General features: G+C 43.6%; 2 protein-coding genes across 3 annotated transcripts; both read left to right on the top strand.

The window, feature by feature from the left end:
• Window positions 1-543: 543 nt before the first annotated feature.
• Window positions 544-7,235, top strand: LOC133349733 (ATP synthase subunit C lysine N-methyltransferase-like). Its single transcript, XM_061563436.1, has 5 exons — window positions 544-631; window positions 2,806-3,091; window positions 4,710-4,847; window positions 5,904-5,954; window positions 6,322-7,235. Exons 2-5 carry the CDS (start codon window positions 2,807-2,809, stop codon window positions 6,571-6,573), a joined length of 726 nt encoding a protein of 241 aa, XP_061419420.1. The 5' UTR covers window positions 544-631; window position 2,806; the 3' UTR covers window positions 6,574-7,235.
• An 881-nt stretch (window positions 7,236-8,116) lies between these two features.
• LOC133349732 (kinetochore protein Spc25-like) lies at window positions 8,117-18,547 on the top strand. Of its 2 annotated transcripts, none has more exons than XM_061563434.1 (7): window positions 8,117-8,319; window positions 9,755-9,917; window positions 11,382-11,447; window positions 11,746-11,892; window positions 13,590-13,694; window positions 15,340-15,438; window positions 17,016-18,547. In XM_061563434.1, exons 2-7 carry the CDS (start codon window positions 9,767-9,769, stop codon window positions 17,132-17,134), a joined length of 687 nt encoding a protein of 228 aa, XP_061419418.1. In that variant the 5' UTR covers window positions 8,117-8,319; window positions 9,755-9,766; the 3' UTR covers window positions 17,135-18,547. The 2 variants fall into 2 exon arrangements, with proteins under 2 accessions (XP_061419418.1, XP_061419417.1); XM_061563433.1 differs by having other exon boundaries at window positions 8,117-8,327.
• Window positions 18,548-19,956: the final 1,409 nt, after the last annotated feature.

Genomic DNA, 19,956 nt, shown 5'->3' with positions numbered 1-19,956 from the left:
AAAATAAAGATTGTTCCACTGATCTGTGTTATGTCATTACTGGATGATTCCAATCATTTTATAGTCAAAATCGTAAAATTTGCGGAGCTTCGTTGCAAGTACAGGGAGAGACGAGAGGTGCGCGGGCAGTAAGCACGTGCATGTTACTATCTCTCTGGAATGATTGGAATCATACAGAAATGACATTCATAACACAGATCAGTGGAAAGATCTTAGCGAGCACCTGTAAAGGCGGGCACGGCACACGAGGGGGTGGGTGGGCAACACCACGCCCGACCGCCTTTGTCTCCCTAGTGGCTGAGTTGACCTAGGGGAGGCCCAGGACCGGTTCAGATAATCGTCACTGGTGTTAGCCGTGAGCGGGAATCGAACCCGGGTCTCCAGGTTCACAGCGCGCTAACCGCTACACTACCACTCCCCACAACTCACACAAACACACAGACACACACACTCACACATAGACAGACACACACAGACACACACACAGACACACACAAAAACGCCCTCTGATCTGACAGCGGGGCTGGCTTCCTCCCCGCCTACGTCATCTACCACGTGCGAGGCAGGCAGCGGCAGCAGCAGCGGGCAACCGTCCTCACCGCCACGTGCGCTTCGCCGCCCCATTCAGGCGGTAAGTCCACGTGCGTGCACCACGTGCGTGCTCGCTTGCTGCCTCTGAACGTAGTTTCATCACTTTATTCGGTGGAACGCCTCTACAACCCGCCGTGTGTTCGACACAATGTGTAAATGCGTTCTAGGGGGGTGGCGGTGGCGGTCACAGCCGTAGACATTGAACGCCTAGCACGCCCCACGTCCCCTACTAAGACGACGTCCTAAGCGGAGCCCACAACACGAGTGTTTGTTGTTGTTCTTCCTTGTTGTTGTTGTTGTTCTTTATGCAGCGTGGGTCTTGGTAATTGAAGCCAGCACCGTAGGCCGAGAGAGAGAGAGAGGAAAATGCAAACGCGTTGAAGGTCAACGGCGAGGCGAGGATAAATGCTAAAGAAGTGGAACAATTGTTTGTATTGGCGTCACGCCGTAGGATTAAAGTATCCAGTTCGGATCTTTGTTACTGTACGTTGAACTTCTTTCGCACCGTACGTAGCCAACCGTGCTAATAGGTGGAGTGTTGAGTCTATGGGTAGTGTTGAGTCTATGGGCAGTGTGTATGTTGAACTTTTTTCGCACCGTACCTAGTCAGCCGTGCTAATCGCAGGTGCAGTGTTGAGTCTATGGGTAGTATGTATGTTGAACTTTTTTCGCACCGTACGTAGCCAACCGTGCTAATAGGAGGTGCGGAGGGAGGACAGCAGATTGTTAAGGCAGCAGTGCAGCTAATAACAAGTTTATCTCTCACTGGAACTGCTGTCACTTTCCTGTGGACGCATACAGCCAGCCAAAGTTGTCACATAACCTATCTTCAAAACGAAATGCCCGTCTCTTTTTTTTATTGTGCCTTCTAAAAAATTGGGAATCCTCACTTCCCATCATCTTCGAGAACAGGGAGTCGGCAATCTGCGACTCTTTAAGGACTGATTCGTGAACGTTATTTATTAAGGGACCCACCGTCTTATTTTTCCATGCATTGCAGCTGTTGAAATATTGATGGGTTTTTTTTTATTCTTCTCACGAACTTGTGAAAAACAACACATTCCTGCGGAGGGAGCTGGTAGGAACGTTGGGTTGCTCGGTCAATGGCCAGGTTCAACGGTGGCGTGGTGTATTCCACAAATATGCCCGACTGTGAGGGCGGCCACAAGCCGGCGTGAGTAGGTTAAACGTTGAGTTTTATAAGGGCACCACGGGGTGACCAGCCCCTCCCCTCCCCACCCAGCCCCACCCCTCCCACCCCCCACCCAGCCCCACCCACCCCCCACCCAGCCCCACCCCACACCCCTCCCACCCCCCACCCAGCCCCACCCCACCCTCCCCACCCAGCCCCTCCCCACCCAGCCTCTCCCCACACACCCTACCCTCCCCTCCCCACCCAGCCCCTCCCTCCCCACCCAGCACGACGGACGGACGGACACAATAATCCCCTGTTGGCTGGTGTAAATTGGAGGTTCCTATCAGGTATAAGAATCGGGTTTATCCATCCTGGCAATAAAACAGGTGTTAGGATGGTCAAACACACCCAACCTTTTTGATCCTGTCAAAAGGTCCCATGATGTAGCTGTTCACCCCGAGTAATATAAGTGCTCTGATAGTGCATTGTCTTGGTCCTGTTCGCCTTTTGGCGTCCTCTGGTCTGACATTGGTGAGACAAGGTCTTTGGTGTAGGGCAATCCGTTTCAAAGACAATGCATATGTTAGCAGAGCATGTTTGTATGTTCACAAGTACTGTATGTGATTAATGCAGACTTGATTCCTTGGTGTTTGAACATCTGAACACAAGTTTTATTGCCCTCTTGTTCTAGAACAGGGCTTGGCAAACCTGTGACTCCAGAGCACTTGGGCAGCCAATTTTTCTTAAATAAATGTAAATCTTAAACATCATTTAACGTGAAGATTACTTAATTCAATTTGGCAGGGAATGGGTTACTATGGAATGTCTTGGTGACGACAAAAATGTACGGTCAAACTGCATTGTTACAGAGTAAGGAAGAGGGAATACAACGAAATAGACGCAGTTTATTCCATCCCCTATTTTGTTTAATTAAGTTAGAATTTGCCATCTGCTGTATACCTGCTGTGTACATGTACACGTAGTTCTGCGTGTGATGCGGCTCTCGGAACTATTTTAGTCAAAGACAAAAACAAAAAACGTCTTTTTTTGAAAAGTTGCCGACCTCTCCCATGTTCTAGGATGTCCGCCACCGAGCAAATGGACGAGCTCATGGGTGTGAGCGCGGGGGATCCCGGCCGCCCTGGGTCAGCGCGGCCCCGCTGGGGCTTGGCCCTTGCTGGCGTGGCGGGCGGAGCGATACTCGCCGTGTACGCGCTGTGCCTGCCCTTCGTGCTGCCCGCGCTGCGCCGCGTGTGCCTGCCCTTTGTGCCGGCCACGGACGCGCAGCTCGGCAACATCCTGAGAGCGCTGGGACCCGGCAGACGGAGGAGACTCGTGGACATCGGCAGCGGCGACGGCCGGATCGTGAGTACGGCTGATGAGTAGATGCAGAGCAACAAAGACAAAGATCTCCCGTCAAGCACCTATGAAGGTCGGCACGGCACGCGAGGGGGTGGGTGGCCAGCACCACGCCCGACCGCCTTTGTCTCCCTAGTGGCGATGTTTACACACGGAACCAGGTACTCATTTGAGGCTGAGTCGACCTCGCGGAGGCCCAGGACCGATTCAGATAACCGTCACCGTTGTCGACCGTCAACGGGAATCGAACTCGGGCAGCCGGGTGTGTAGTGCAGCGCGCTAACCACTGCCCTACCGCTCCTCCGCCAACTACAATACCACATTCAAGTTGGTCAAGCCAGATAATCGCATTAGGAGCAGCGGAGTGTATCGCTGTGATGTCTCGTTCATATTTGTGGATTGAGCATTGCATTAGATGTTGAACGATCTGTTCTGGATGACCACAGTCGCACACTGGAGATTGTTTTATAATTTTCCATTTGTGCATCAGGTATCCGCATCTGCCATGGTTTGTGCGGATGCGATTTTGGGTGGCCCATGAGTTTCGTGGAAGATAAAACCCAGGGATCTTCTGTGTTCGGTCATTCACAAGGATTGTGAGTGAGACGCGAGTTCAATCGTTAGGAGGACAGGACTTGAAGCAAATGACAGACAAACCACAATGCACCTCCGATTTGCGTGGTTGACTAAACGAATGCCAGTTGGGATCACATTGGGAAAATGGAATTCCCATAGTTTAGCATTGGGAAAAACGAATTCCCAAAGACTACAATGGGCAAAACGGAATTCTCATTGGTTAACATTGGGGAAAAAAGCCATCTAAGCAAATTCGCATTTTTATCTCTGTCATCTGTTTTAGTTTGTTTTGTTCGCCATTAAGAGTTGGCTTGAAATGTAAATATTAAGTGTGCATTCTGATGTATTTTGTCATCGTCAGCTATGATCAATCCACTCCTGGAAGAAGGCTTTCTCAAGCTGTTGCTATCTCTCACTTCCCCCTAATATAATGATCCACCTTGCACCTGCACATGAGCTGATTTCATCACTCCAGCTCCACGGTGGATGTGGTCTAAGGGACATTCACTCTCTTTGGTCTTGACGTACCATGAACGAATTACGCATATGATTCGAATATACTTGACATGTGAAAAAGAGCTTCATAGTTCATCGGATTTCTCCAGGATAAATAAAGATTCTGATTCACATACCATTGATTATGAGTCAATGCCTCATGACTTGCCTCGTGTTAATAACTTTCTGTGGTTTCAATTGTTTTAACTCACATTTTATGCATGTGCTTGTCTAGGTGCTTTGGGGAGCGGTGACCCAGTGGTTAGCACACTCCGCTACAAACCTGGCAACTCAAGTTTGATTCCTGCATGCACAACCAGAAATATTGCCGAATATTCGAAGCAGTCCTGGGCCTTTCCTCGGTCGACTCAGCCTTAATGAGTACCTGGTGCAGTGTGTAATTATCAGTATTTGAAAGACGAATGCAGCTGGGAGTGGTGATGACTAACCACCCCCTCGTGTGCCTTGCCGGCCTTCATAGGGGCTCGCTAACAGAACTTGCCCCAACATCTAAAAGGCTATTACAGGGGGATCTTTGTATTTGGTTTTGTAGGTGTTGGCGGCAGCGCGCCATGGGTTCAATGCGGTGGGAGTGGAGCTGAACCCATGGCTGGTTTTGTACTCGCGGCTCGGCGCTTGGCGATTGGGACTCAAGGGTTCGGCATCCTTCCGCACGGTCGACCTATGGAAGGTGCGCATGGCAAAGCAGAGATTTGAGCATGCTCAGTCAAACATTTCTGTATTAATTGCTTTGAGAATTATCTCCTACAATATTTCCTTACTGTCACTAGATCATTCCTCTGTTTAAATTGTGAAGAGAGTAAGTCCTACCTAAGAGAAGTTCCCAAAGCAAAATAATGTGCAATCTACAGTGATTTAATATTCTTTGGGTCTTTCGGTGAAGTTATGTAGATAGAAAAAAGAATAATTAAAAAAAATTTCTACGTGACTTTACCATAAGACCCAAAGAATATATGGATTCCTGCAGTCACGAAAGCTTTAAGTCAAGATTTGCAGTGTATTCGATAAGGATTTGGGTCTTTGAGAAATTGACCCTGCAAGTTTGACACAATGTAAGTAAACTATATTTTCATGGGTGAATAGCAACATCCCGCAGTCATGAGTAATTTTGACAAATATTTTACACTCTTATGCTAACTTATGGAGTATGTGTTACACACACACACACACCCACGTTTCTCGGAATATTTCAGGAACATTTTATCCTTTCAAAAAACGTCCACTTTTTGTTACAAATGAATCAAAAACTAAATACTGTACTGTAGTTTAGTGGTATCACTTGCTGAACTTCCCTACATGGTTTCCGAGGATCATGTGACCACTCCTGCATAATTGTTTTCCTGTCATGTGAACTCAAGCCGTGCAGCACAATAGCTTAGCGTATTATTATTACTACGTTGAATTTAGTTGTCTTATGTAACTCGTGTGTTTAATGGGTAAAACTGTCAGTATGCAGCATTTCGGGAGCATCCATGTAAGTTCTTGTATATGGATAGCACATACAAGGTGACATTTTAGAATTGCTACTCTATACCAATAAAATTACGATTTGTACATTAGTGTAATGTTACATGTAAAACTTGTAATTCAAGTTTCAAAATGTTCAAGTTTACTTAGCCAGTCACTTATTATTTAGCGTTCGATCATGTTCCTTTTAAGTTCATGAAAGTCACACTGATTATTTGCATTGACTGGTTCATTTGCGACCTCTGTTTATTTCTTGCAGGTGAACTTTTCTGAGTTCAACAATGTGGTGATATTTGGGGTGCCTCAAATGGTAAGTTCCAACAGTACTTGGGTTCAATCTTGATTTGAAGCTTTCGTGACTGTAGGAATCCATACTCTTTGGTTAGTATAGTACTTGGGTTACTATTTCAGCACTACTTGTCATTGAATTTCGATTTAAAGCTTTCGTAACTGCAGGGATTCATCTTATTGGTTCTTTCGGTAAAGTCACGTAGAAGGGAAATAATATTAAAAATATCTTTTTTTATATTATTTCCCTTCTACTTGTCATTGGTTGATTTTCAGAATTGATGACGATACGTGATAAATACTGTTATGAAAATACAATTTTGGAGGCGTGACCAGATAGCCCAGGGGAATAATGGCCACGTGATAACCCTCAATCTCCCCGTACCCAGATGTCTCAGCTGGAGGAGAAGCTGGAGAAGGAACTGAAGCAGGAGGCCGAGGTCATTGCCTGCCGTTTCCCATTCCCGAGCTGGGCCCCGGTCCGAGTGGAGGGTGAGGGCATCGACACGGTGTGGGTGTACGAGGCCACGGCACTGAGGTCTGCACCACCTACTGAAGACAAGGGTCCTTTCCCTGGAGAGAAGGATCCATTATCCAAAGAGAAGGATGCTTGCCTTGGAACACAGGCCAGAGAGAGCTAATATCGGTGTTTCTCGAATTCAAATTCTTCATCGGTGGATCCCTGTCGCTGCGTCTGCACGACTAATAGGGGGGAGCAACCCGGCATGATTCACGAACAGTTCCTGGGCCCGGACTGGGTTCTCATGGCAGCCTTATTGGCTCAACCTGGCACCAAGTATGGCCCGGGTGCTGATATCAAGTGGACCTGCTGAGAACAAGATTCATAATGAGCTCACGTTTTCACCTGGGCTGCCTTTGAAGCAGTTGTGACCGCACTGGATCAACACGGAAAGAAAGATGTGCAAAATGTCACTTGCTTAGTTCAACAAAAAGAACTGTTGTCAACCCACGTGAAAGAAAGTTTGACTGCAGTGTACGTGCGAGATCCAGGAGCTGCGGTTCAAGTCCTGGGGGCACTGCCATGCTCCCTGTGTTTTTTGTAAATGTATTATATAAAAGTCAGAGATAATACTGCTATCATGTATATATGTTGATTATCATGAAAAACTAAAATTAATACAAAATACTTTATTAAGTTACTTTATTAAGTTACTTTATTATGTATTTCCATGCCTGCCATTGGGCTAGCGGAGTTGAGCATCGTGTGTGGTGCCATTGTGTTATGTGTCACGGCAATTAAAATCATCCCAGGGAAACCCCTATGAAAGCTCTCAATGATCTCTTTTCGGGTATTGCATATGTAATGAAACTAGAGAAAACGTATTAACAAGAAATACACATTTTGTTAAAAAGCTATGAGACTTCACGCCCTGCCACCAAAGCCCATTTAACCAGCAGGTGAATTCCGCAAGCTGATGTGCATTGGGGAGACGGAGTACTGAAATCAGCTCGTGTGCAGGAACTCGATGGATTGCTACATAAAATATGGTGACGGCTTGGGTAGGCCTTCACCCAGCAGTGGATTGATCATGGCTGTTTATGAACATTTAAATGTTGAAGACTTAACCCAATAAGTTCAGCCCTGGCTTAACAGGGCCCACGTTGTAAAGTGTAGTTCTCCCAACTCTCATTACCTCCTCTGGCTTAGGTACGTGCTATGCAGAAGGGCGATTGCCCGAAGCATTACCAATAATATATTTTTACTTTTAGGGCCACCGTTTTATATATTTTATTTCTTTGCGTGTGTTTGTGCGCACCACTTCCAATGCATCTTCTTGGTTCTTTCGGTAAAGTCACGTAGAAGGGAAGTAATACAATAATAGAAATAAAACATAATAAAATTAATTTTATTATGTTTTATTTTTATTATAAAATTAATTTTATTATGTTTTATTTTTATTATTTTATTACTTCCCTTCTACGTGACTTTACCGAAAGAACCAAGAAGATGAATCCCTGCAGTCACGAAAGCTTTAAATCAACACTTCCAATGCAGCAGCATCACAACAAATTTGTGGAATGTGTTGGATACATGACGTCACGATGTGTCAGGCGAGCGGATCCATAAAATATGACGTCACGCGCAACTTCCGAGTGCGAGTGACGTCATGTATCTGGTAACTTCTCGGCTCCGCGATTGGTCGAGGCGGTAACGGTCCGAATTCAAATTTTATTTCCGTTTCACGTTGGGGAGGCGCTCGGCCTTCGCCCGCGTCGCTTCTCGCGCACAAAAAACTAAAACAATTCAACTTAACCGCGAGTTAACAGCAACAAAACGCGTAATCTTAATTCCGCGATATAGTAGTTGACGGTTAACGAGTTAGAGTTGTTTTTTTTGGGTCCGGATCGCTCGCCAGAAGCCTTTGGTAAGGAGGTAAGTGGCTTGCCGTGTGCGCGGCTGTGTAAACTTGTCAGGGCCCACAACGCTGCACGGACGACCAGTGTGGTGAAGTATGGTCACGCAGACCGCCGTCGCCGATCGTGAGGGGTTTGCGACGGATAGACACTGGCTGACGATGATGAAGGACATTGCAAATGTACAAGACTTTGTCAATCTACCGATGGATGGATGGCTCGCAACAACGCCACAATGCAATAAAGAAAAGGCCGTTGTCCGAAACGTCTAATTGTTATGTGGGTTGCCCTATGTGGGGTTCGCAGCGTTCATGGGGAATTTTGTTGCATTGTATTGTTGTTTCTTGCCTGGTCAGTGCGGTTTGGTGTGCGAGGGTAAGTTGTGATTGCGAAGTTGCACAAGTGGTGGGGGGCAGATAATTGACACCGTGTTAAGAAGACCCCCGTGTCTTTAATTCAGTTATCAACTTTTAAAAACAACCCATCATCTTCTTCTTGGTTCTTTCGGTAAAGTCACGTAGAAGGAAAATAATACAAATTAAACATAACAAAATAATTCTCACGACGTTTCGGCCACAACGCAAGCAGCCGTCCTCAGGTGAAGAACAGGTCTGTCGGAAAGACAGCGTCATTATTTCCCTTCTACGTGACTTTACCGAAAGAACCAACAAGATGAATCCCTGCAGTCACGAAAGCTTTAAATCTAAACCCATCATCTATCTGGGGTTGTTAACTCGGAAGTGATTTATATACAGTGTGTCGACTTACACCGGCATGGGAATTCACAATGTCACCACCCATTGCCAATGGTGTTGTTTGTTAAACTCTAAACAATTGTCTGTTCAACAAGTAACAAAGCGTGCCTTAAACGTTTACCCATCTCAGTGTTGACTTATGCAATGCATTATGAACCCGGCTTTACCTACGTACGGTGTGAAAGAAGTTAAACATACAATGCCTGGCGTTTGATTTCCGGTCACGGCTAACATCACTGGCGGGTGACATTTGATCCGTATCCAGACCCACCGTCATCAACCCGCACTGACCAACGTGATGATTTTAAAATGTATAAACTATCATTCAAAGTTGAGATCACCCATCGGCCTACGTGAGGCTCATCTCTCTTAAGTGATAAACAGATTAATCAGCTCACACTAACTTGGGCATCTGTGAACTTACTGGACATCTGTGGAAAAGAGCTGTATTGCTCATACTGGATTCATCCACTATGAAATTAATGTTCTGATTCTGTTGTGAGTGCCATTGGCCTCTGTGGGGCTTATCTGCATTCAATGTGTACTACAGACGCCTCTAAAGCTTTTAAGTAATTTTCAGAAATACACGACGTTGGGCATGTTCCAAAACAAAAATGTTGGGTTGGATTGTGGGGATTTAAAAACAAAGATACATCGTCTTTGCTTAAAAGAGTGGCTTTGTGTTTTGCAGAACATTCCGAAGATGTCGGGTTTACTTGAACTGTTGCCCGAGATATACGAGCAGATGAAAGGAAACCTGGAAACGATACAGCAGGCCGTGACCAGTGGAATTGAGCAGTTGTTGCTGACCAAGCCTCGGCAGGAACACGACTCATGGATTCAGATTGTCAACAGTACGCCGTGGTTTGACTGACTGAATGAATGAAAAATCTGTTCACAAAGTACACGTCCGTCAGGGGGAGTGATTTCTACAGATACACAGTATAAGTAACACACTATCTTGTGGATTCTATAAAAGTATAATTGGTTTATATATCAGAATCTTTTATACTGGAGGAATCTGATGCGCTATATACATAACTAGCGGGAAGTATCCGGCATTGCCCAGGGGAAAAATATATTTCAAAACTTCTCTTAAAAACTTAACAGAAACCTACACAAATACTAAGCTATTGTGAAAGCCCGGCGTGCTGTGTGTCCATTTGTCCATCAACAAAATAATAAGAGGCTTGCAGAAGTCCAAAAAGTTATAGAAAGTGGGGGGCAAATATTTGATCTAAAAGGTTTCCGAAAATTGTCGACACCCCTCAAAAAAATATTTACTCCCGCGTAGGCATATATGCCTACACACACCCTACATACAATAGAGTGAGTAGTATCTAGTGACTATAGTAGTATCTGACTCTACAGCTCTATAGTAGTATCTACTGACTAGAGTAGTATCTGCTGACTCTATAGCAGTATCTACTGACTACAGTACCATCTACTGACTGCATTAGTATCTCCCGACTTTAACGTAGTATCTCTCGACTTTACAGTAGTATCTACCGACTCTATAATGGTATATATCGACTCTATAATAGTAACTAGTAAGTATACAAAGTGCCGTTGTGAGGCCTAGTCCCGTCGAGAGCCCCCGGCATTGCCTAGATTGCCCAGCCGGCCAAGGTGGCACCTTTGCAGGCTGGGGCTGGGCTGTGATACCGCCCCCACCCCAAGGCCCGCTCTACAGTAGCAGTAACTACAAATTCTACAGTAGTATCTTACCTACTTTATAGTCGTATATACCGACTTTTATAAGAGTATCTATCGACTTTAGAAGAGTATTTACTTCACAGAGTGTAGTGGTGAGGCCTAGTCCCGTGCAGAGCCCCCGGCCTCGCCTAGATTGCCCAGCTGGCCGAGGTGGCACCTTTGCAGGCTGGGGCTGGGTGTCGGCATACAGCTGAGCTGCCTTCCCGCTTGTATGTGGGTCTTTGCGCTTCCATGAATTACAAATTCTAAAACGTTGTGATGCACTCCGTGTGAATGATGCTATATACAATGTAACATTAGTATGACATTGTGGTATTTGTAGCAAGAAATATTACCAGATTTTTTGACAGCTGTCTTAAGAGTTTTTAATATCCTTTATGTATGGGGTTTATTCCAAATTGAAAGTTATTTCAAAATAGGAATTGTCTAAGCGTGTCAATAACCGAGATCCACCAAAAATCCTCAGACTGTATTTCTAGGTCGAGGATGTCTGATTTGTAAAGCACTCTGAGTTGCAAACATAATTTAGGTGCTTTATCAATCAAACGCTCAATGTACCCTTCTAAATGTTGCAGCTCATGTGTCTTGTTTTGTGTTCGCAGAAGCGGCACAAATGATTGAAGAAGACCACAACCACCTGGTTAACGAGGAAAACAAAATTGCCGCAGGTACAGGGGCATTGAGACACGCGTAGAAAGAACAGGCCGCTAATATTACATTGTAGAATAAATAGTGTTTATTATGACTTAATGAAAGTTTATTGGTTAAAGATTAGACATTTAAGAGTAAGTGATGTGTAAAAATAGATTCAAATTTATTAAATTCTATGACAATAGAATGTTTATGCTAATAAAGCAAACAACATGATACAATCAAGCTAATTAATTACATTGAATTGCATGCCAGTAACGATTTCAGAGTGTAAAGTCTAATTTTTGTATTACGTTGTCCTCATCCCGAGCACAGAGAAGGCAGAGATTCGGGCGCTGATCGCAGAGAGTCGGCAAGAGAAAGAAGTCGTCTTGCAAAACATCAACGAAAAGCGTGCCCAAATCAGCCTGCTGAACGCGGAGTTCAACAGCAAGCGAGAGGAGCTGGCCGAGTCCCAGAAGGGTGAGTTTGTTTTCCTCTCTTAAACATTCGTTGGGCTCAGTGTGACCCAAGTCGTCAGTGCATGCTGTGTCAATGAGCCCGTTGCATGAGGCTCTGAACATTCGTTGGCTCGGTGTGACCCAAGTGGTCAGTGCATGCTGTGTCAATGAGCCCGCTGCATGAGGCTGCCAGTTTTATTCCTACCGTAGCTGTTGGGGAACTTCTGCAGTGTGTTGGACTTTGTGGGTGATGGCCGGTGAAGTAAACCTGTCTCATTTGTAAGAGAGACCTTGCAGAGTATTTACCTTGTCCCATTCTCATGTGTCTCTGCTCCTGTTGCTGCAGTGAGATTCTTAGATTGTTTTTAAATTACAAGGATGCAGCTCTAAAAGTAAAAAAATACAACGTGCAAAACTCAATACGAAGTGGTTCACATCACTGAGCTCCATCAAACTGAGCAGGGGAACAAGGTAAAATATTTCAGGGTATTTAAGCCTCCTCGTCCTGCGTTATGGAATCAAAATATGAAAGTCACATTGATATGAAGTTATAAAGCGCATGCTTTACTTAATATATTTTCAAAAACTCAATCCATTTGTCAATATAAATATTTACCAATATAAAGACCATTTTAACGTGTTTTGGTATTAAATCCCCACTCGTTTGACAGAAAAGTCAGTATCATATTGTATCACTGCTTGGCTATTACTCTTAACAAAGTGGTCAAACCTTATGACCTCTGTGATGTTATTGGCTGCAGAAAGTGCCGACACTTTTCAAATTAGGCATGCCAGCTATGGGAAGATTACTTACAAGATTATACATTAGACTTCGTGGTGATTTAGTACACTGCACTTATGTTACAACTATGTGTGGGGAGCGATCGTGTTGTTGTTAAGAGCTATGAACCAGGTGACTTAAATACCCAGTCACAGCTAACATCGGTTATAAGTGGTAACAGAAATAGTTCTGGGCTTCCCATAGGTCATCACAGCCTTAAACAAGTACCTGGTGCTTGTGTTTTCGGGTTGTATATGGGGTGGTGTTTGCCACCCATGCCTGACGTTTTGCTCCCAGAGAAACCGTGTAATTTTTCAAGATTCAAAATACAGGTTTTATTTTTGTTTTGGGTTAGATCGCGTAAATATATAAATGTGTCGTTAAACATGTCACCACCTGACACAGCCAATTAGTAAGGTTTGTCACGTAAACAGTATGTGCCAATTCGTTGCTAGTACAGCACACCGGTGTGTTGGGAGAGCAAAGCCGCAACAATTACAATCTGAGCACGACGTTTTGCCAGTAATTACAACTAGCTTCATCAGGCGACAAACCTTCCTAATTGGCTGTGTCGGGTGCTGGCGGGTTTAACGACACATATTTATGTGATCTAACCCAAAAAAAACCTATAATATGGATGATATTGGTCGCGAATGCCCTATGTGTTAAACTTTTTCAAGATTGTGCTGTATATCCCGCAGCACAATACACACCTCCGATTAGCACTGTTGGCTACGTACGGTGTGAAAGAAGTTCAACATACATACGTACATTAGAGAGACGAAGGCTGCTGGGACATGATGCTGGCCACACTTGCCCCCTTGTGCCAGGCTTAATACTTTCTCGCTCATAGCATTTGCTCCAACAGTATGTATCACACCAGAGGGAGATCTTGGTGTGTTGCCTTTATCTAATTATGTGCTTGTGTTTTTGTGCAGCTTTGGACTTGAAGAAGAGCACAAACCAACAAAAAATGCAGCATCTGTCCAAGGCCTTGTTCTTATTCCAAAATTCGATGGATATAGAAGTACGCAAAATTAAAGGTACCATTGCACCAATCCAACCTTGCTTGTAGGAAATTCTATCAATTCAAAATAGCACTTATGAGTCCCTATTTTTTGCATATATGAGAGTCTATCAGGAACAAATACAAACACAATAAAAAGGGGTGATGGGCTGATGCGTATATTTCATACAAATATTTCCATATTCTGTCACATTAATTCGTAATTTACTTGAACATGCATTTTTGTTTTGTATATTCTGTGCTTTACCAATGACCAAATCACCTGAAATGCTCAATTTTATCAAATCTTGAAAGCTAAGCGTGGTTCAACCTGAACAGTGCTTGGGAGAGAAACCGCCATGCATAACAGGTGTCATAGGCTGCCGTGGGTCTAATTTGTGGACAAATTAGATGAGACCATACAGACAAGAGTTGTGAAAAAATGAAGCAGAATAACACGGTGGTTATGGTATAAACTAGACAGTGCAGGCAACACGTGAAGCAGTACAGATGATATGGTATATGAATATATTTTATGGGCCAGTACAAGTGGGATGGTAAAACTGAGATGGTATAAATCACACATTATGGACAAGACACAAACCAAACAAAACAATATATACTCAGATTGAATCATGACCCTGAGTAGTGACAATAAAATTATGTGTACCAGCTGGTGAGACGGCACCATTTGGTGGCTAGTCAAACTGGTGCCATGAAAATAATGGGAGTGGACAAATTCCACGTTGTTGATTTCACAATTGGTATTCACTTACAGCTCCAGTCAACATGCAACGTGCAGTCGCATCGAAGTGTTAATATGACAATCGGCATTCATAGAAAACAATTGTTGGCATCGCAGACCCTTTTTTTTGCAATCTCACATTAAAACAATGAGACCTGAGCTGTTTTGTTCAGAGCAGGAAGCCTGTCGGTACGCTATACCGTTATCCTGATGTTGACAACACAGCCTTACTTCATGAACAGTTTAGACTAAACTCCCTCTACTCACTCACCCCTTTGGTGAACCAAACCTCTGCATGACTGGGACATTTTATTTTTATATACAGTAAAACCTTGGATTGCGAGTAACTTGGTCTGCGAGTGTTTTGCAAGACGAGCAAAATTTTAAAATAAATATTAATTTGATAAACGAGCGAGGTCTTGCAATACGAGTAGTACGTGTATACGCTTTATCTGCCGAGCGTCACGTGATCACAACTGATGTACGAGTGCTTTGGATTACAAACACGTTTCCGTTACGAATTATGCTCGCAATCCAAGGTTTTACTGTATAGATATAAGAAAACGAATATAACTGCATGTGCCATTAATTAAATTAAATTGCGCATTGTGTGTTATCCCTGTACAAAGTTTAAGCTGTATATCGTGTGCTGTGATTATACACACATGAGCACCAGTTACAGAAGATTAATTGATCTGCAAAGGCTGCAGTCCTCATTTATGCTATTAGATTAAGTCTCCATATAATAGCCCTATACAGAGGATCACCCTGGTTCTAGGAATATGGAGTAGTTTTATTTTTACACTGGTTTAGGACTGCGGACATCGATGAGGGCGACCCATCACTTGATGATTGTATATACACTCAGACCATGAGAGTGCAATTGAAAACTGTTGCCAGTTCATTGTTTTAATGTAATTTTCATTTCACTCTACAGGGGGCAACCTTCAATTTGTCTTCAGAAACATCAATCCGTCAGACCCATCGCAGCCCTGCACATTCACGATACACCTTCTGCCAGAAGGAGGCTTTGAAGGTGAGGATGATGCTAAACTGATTGACAGTGAACGCAACGTGAGTTAATATGTTCCTAGGTGCCAAGTTGTTTTCCGCTATTTGTAAAGCACTTTTGATGGGGCATACTGAGAATCAGATATACTCATATATCATGCAGGGGGCGCTGCAGTCAGACAGACGTCCCTGAACAACTGCTAGTGTATAATATTTGGATCCCTAGCACAGGACCGACCTGCCTGGAGAAGAAAAGTACAGGACGGTGCAGTCCTCTGTGAGAGTAGGAGAAGCTCCTGTGCTATCTTGAAGAGGCAGCAGCGCAAATCTACCAAGGAAGGACGTGTGGCTGCACCTCAGAGCTCTACATCCTCCCTGACCTGTCCCAGTGTGCCACAGAGAATTCCGGGCTCGGATTGGCCTCTTCAGCCATCTGCGCACTCATCAAAACCCAACAAAATGACAAACGTGCAATGGTCATCATCAACTTTGATGGACGAACAAGAAGAAGAAAGAAGAATATTTGGATAACATAGATATAGATACTTTTGTCAATCCATTGCTGGATGAAGGTCATTGGGATTTGTTTGAACATACTTCACCACACTGGTCAGTGCCAGTGGGTGAAGGGGCTGGGGATGTCCATAAGCGGATTATATATCACTCGCCACTGGTGTTAGCTGTGGTTGGGAATCAAACTTGGGGTTCTGGGTCCATATCGCAGTGGACTAATCACTACTCCATTGCTTCCCAACGAATATGTAACCACAAAAATATGTATATACGTGGGTGTGGTTGAGGACTTATGTGAGTATATGGCAAGTGAAGCTTTGTTCATTTAATTATTTGGTGTGCCCTGTTGTTCCATGGCTGATCCTGAACCAGATGTGTAAATTGCACACTGCCATGGCAGGAACTGTGCTGTAAATCGGTGTTCTTCAACGAGTGGCCCACGAGCTAAATGAGAGCTGCAAAGACACTTGGAGTGGCCTGTCAAGCGATTTGAATTGATGATGCTCTTAGTTGGCCCTGACTAGGATTTTATCCAATTCCTCTAAACAAGTGAGATATTTGACCATATGTGTTTCGGACACAGTTCTTTGAATGAACTCCGTGTGATTTTTCTTCTGTTAATTAACACACTCTTGATAATTGATAATTGTTTTTTTACCCTTTTATTTGGCAACAAAACTGACACCTTTTTACAAGGAGTCATGTTTGCATAGACCACAATACCTGCAGTCATAATGCAAAAACAACCTCTGATAATGTATGCACTGTCCTTGAAGTTGATTGGTCCACACCCGAGACAGCTTTCCTTAGAGCTCAGTCTCACATGGTGTTGGACCATATGACGCCAAAAGGTGCACAACTCTTAAGACAATGCACCATCAGAGTATGAGAGCTCGGGGTAAGCAAAAAAGGTGTCAGTTTTGTTGCCAGATAAAAGGGTAAAAAAACAATTATCATTTTTTACTGGCAAATGAGGTTCAAATGGTAAGACACTCTTGTGGCATCCTGCCGACATAACCTTTGTACAACATAGCAATGTTTTGTTTTGTGTTCTGTCCTTTGTGACCACACCCCTCCCTGTTGGTGAAGTCACGGACTGCCAGCCACCAATCTCCTGCATGCCTGAGCTGCTCGACCGCCTCCGGGAAACCAAAGCCATGAATGTCTTCTTCACCTGCGTGCGCAAGGCGTTTCAGGCCACTTTCTGATGGCACAGGAGTTGGCAAGTGCAGCTGACAGCGTACATCTTTCGGTGAAGCCCTGCGCAGGTGCTGCACTTGTATACGTGGATGCTTTTCTCCAACAATGCCACACACGCCAAGATGCGTGTGGGACTTTGAAGCCTTCAGAAATATTCCTCAGCAGCTTGCAACAATGCAACGGAGAGCATGTATATACTTCGCACTTCAGCCTGAACCTGCTATTAGTCTTAATAGAAGTTTGAAAAAGAGTGGCTGTGTTTTATTTTATGATGTAAATATAAAATGACCTCTCTTTACCTGATTCACCTCTTTTGGAATTGTCTATGGAGTTATAATTATATATCCCTACGACCTTATGTGGCCTGCGTATCCAAACAGAATTTGACAATGCATTGATTAGAATTTATTCTTGTACTGATTATACGTGCATAGAATTGTACTTGTACATTTTTTTATTTTGCATTCATATATATTACATATAATTAGTTTTTTAAACTCTGTAGCTACATTCAATGGCCAAATACTGTATGATTATCGAATCAACTCTGAATCGTGATAATTCATGAAATCGCGAGGCTGATGGATCATTATATTCCGAGCAATACATGCTCAATTTTGTAAGGACTCAAAGGTTTAGTAGAGTCCCTTGTGAATACGTTTTCCCATCATTAGAAATGTATGATTTTGTTTTTACAGCAATAATGCAGAGGTGGCTGTGTGTATCGGTCACCTTGGCACAGAGCTGACAACCACTCGGATGCTAGGTTTTTCAAGTCGAGTGAGTTGATGGGGTCAGTCCAGTTAGCAGACCCCCCCCTCCCCTCCAAAAAAATCTTATCTCATTAAAATTGAACGTTCATTTGATTTGACTAAATTCCAGCTCTGTAAATGAATAAACATCCGATGTCGTCGGGTAATTGTCATAACGGCGCACGTGTCGACGAAAAAGGGATGTCAATAGAATGTATTTGAAAGTCTTATGCTACTGGCTGTTCTTCCAAGCATATACAGGGCTGCACTGTGGTCTGAGCTTTCCAAATGCATGCTTTGAATCATGACACTCATGGTAAAAATGGGGAGAAAGACCAAACATGTTTCAGGTTGATTAAAACTAAAACTTGCATTCTCCAGAAAAACGAAATATGGACCCATATTTACTCAGTCTATATCCTAATTCTAGGATTCAGACTGGTTGTTGATGTGAAAAAAGCAACTTATATTTAAATTAATTGAAGTCAAAATAGGATTGTGATTTTTATGGTACAAAACAGACAAAAAGCGTCATGGTAACTACTCCACGGACGGTGCAGGTTAAGAGGTTCATTGAATTCGACGACGAGAAGTGCTTCTGACCGGCATTTTCATAGGCTATTTTAAATTGTGCTCAGTGATGAGAAATAAAGGCTTCTGTCGACTTTACTGCATCATTTATGATTTGCTTCAGCTCGCGTGTATGTTGCTTGTGTCGTCTAACTATTGTTTATAGTTTACGAAGGTGTGGCAAGTTATTTCCAACCTCACTATTAAATATATTTTCTTTACATGTTGAAATGTCACTGTGTCATGGACTGGGAGGATAGTTTGCACGGTAAGGCTGTAGCGAAGATGTGTCAAAACAAGTGAAGAATTTGAAAAAGGAACGGAAACTCGATAAGAAAAATGAAGGGAAGTCCGCATTGGACAGCTGAACTTTAGCATAAGAGACATACGTCTCTTACCACGTAAAGAAAAACAGACAAGAAACCACCTCGTACTACAGGGCCTGTTTAATACAAATATACAAACTATTATTCACCCATGAATTGTCGAGCCCAAGAATGTCAAAACATTCCAGAGTTTGCCTGCTTCGTTTGCTATTGGAAAACTGGTCCTGAAGGCCAGAGGTTAACGAAACCAAAACTCTGGTTGAACAAAATCTTGTTAATCTTATCACCAACATGGCCACGAAATCCATGTTTAATTATAGGATTAGCCAAAATCGAATTGTCCATTGTAAAAATGTGTATGAATGTTTCACATTAGTTCAAGTTGCATGCTGTATACATTACACAATCGAATGCTGTTGCTATTACTGTATTGACTTATTGAAATGTTTTTCCTTCCACCTATAATTCGAGAACCCAAAAGTAGTCAAAAGGATGAGCATCGCCAGCCAAGAATTACTACCCACTTCCGAAATAGGTATTTGTGGTGATGGCATGACTTGACTGCTGGATGAACGTGCCCATGTGCTGTCAGCCATGAAGGCGTGGTTGTTTGAACCGGTGTGTCGCTGGTCAGTGCCGTTGGAAGGGTGGTGGCACAGGACATTAGATTATCACTCGCCCACTGATGTTAGCCGTGGTCGGAAATCGAACTTGGGTCCCTAGTTTCAAAATGCTGTGCAAATAAATGACGTGTTACAGGGTCATTAACATGCACTGCGGAGAAAATGGTGTACACTTGATATTAGCAGTCGTGGAAATTAACACCTCATGGGAGTTGAAATTATCCCTATCACTGACATAATCAGTCATTCCTTAATGAATCAAGCCTTTTAAAATAACACTTTTAAAACATGCAAGATGTGTTCATATATTGTGCACAGTACTTCCAACTCTTACATGGCTTGCCAATTTAACTTGACATTACATCATTGTGTCGAGTTAATGTGTCTCGCAGTTCTACTGTGCAGATCCTGAGTCCGTGTTGGACAATTCCACAATCCCATGGCAGTTGCCCACAGTCTTAATTTACCCAACCACTGCTAAACCTCCCACAAAGCTGTAACTAATTTTATCGACCCCCCCATTGAGTACAATTGGCTAAAGTCATTAAACACGTGCTCT

The sequence above is a fragment of the Lethenteron reissneri genome, chromosome 31 (assembly GCF_015708825.2).
Source record: "Lethenteron reissneri isolate LAM-NWPU_2019-01 chromosome 31, ASM1570882v1, whole genome shotgun sequence".
NCBI lineage: Eukaryota > Metazoa > Chordata > Hyperoartia > Petromyzontiformes > Petromyzontidae > Lethenteron > Lethenteron reissneri.
Note: the sequence above shows the minus strand (reverse complement) of the source record. Positions and strands in the feature narration are given on the sequence as shown.

Excerpts from the sequence above, each read along its gene's own strand:
- LOC133349732 (XM_061563434.1), top strand. The coding sequence starts at position 9,767 with ATGTCGGGTTTACTTGAACTGTTGCCCGAGATATACGAGCAGATGAAA. Across the intron at positions 11,893-13,589 it reads GCTGGCCGAGTCCCAGAAGG|CTTTGGACTTGAAGAAGAGC; the intron begins GTGAGTTTGTTT and ends GTTTTTGTGCAG. Across the intron at positions 15,439-17,015 it reads GCCAGAAGGAGGCTTTGAAG|TCACGGACTGCCAGCCACCA; the intron begins GTGAGGATGATG and ends CTGTTGGTGAAG.
- LOC133349733 (XM_061563436.1), top strand. The coding sequence starts at position 2,807 with ATGTCCGCCACCGAGCAAATGGACGAGCTCATGGGTGTGAGCGCGGGG. Across the intron at positions 4,848-5,903 it reads GCACGGTCGACCTATGGAAG|GTGAACTTTTCTGAGTTCAA; the intron begins GTGCGCATGGCA and ends TATTTCTTGCAG. Across the intron at positions 5,955-6,321 it reads TATTTGGGGTGCCTCAAATG|ATGTCTCAGCTGGAGGAGAA; the intron begins GTAAGTTCCAAC and ends CCCCGTACCCAG.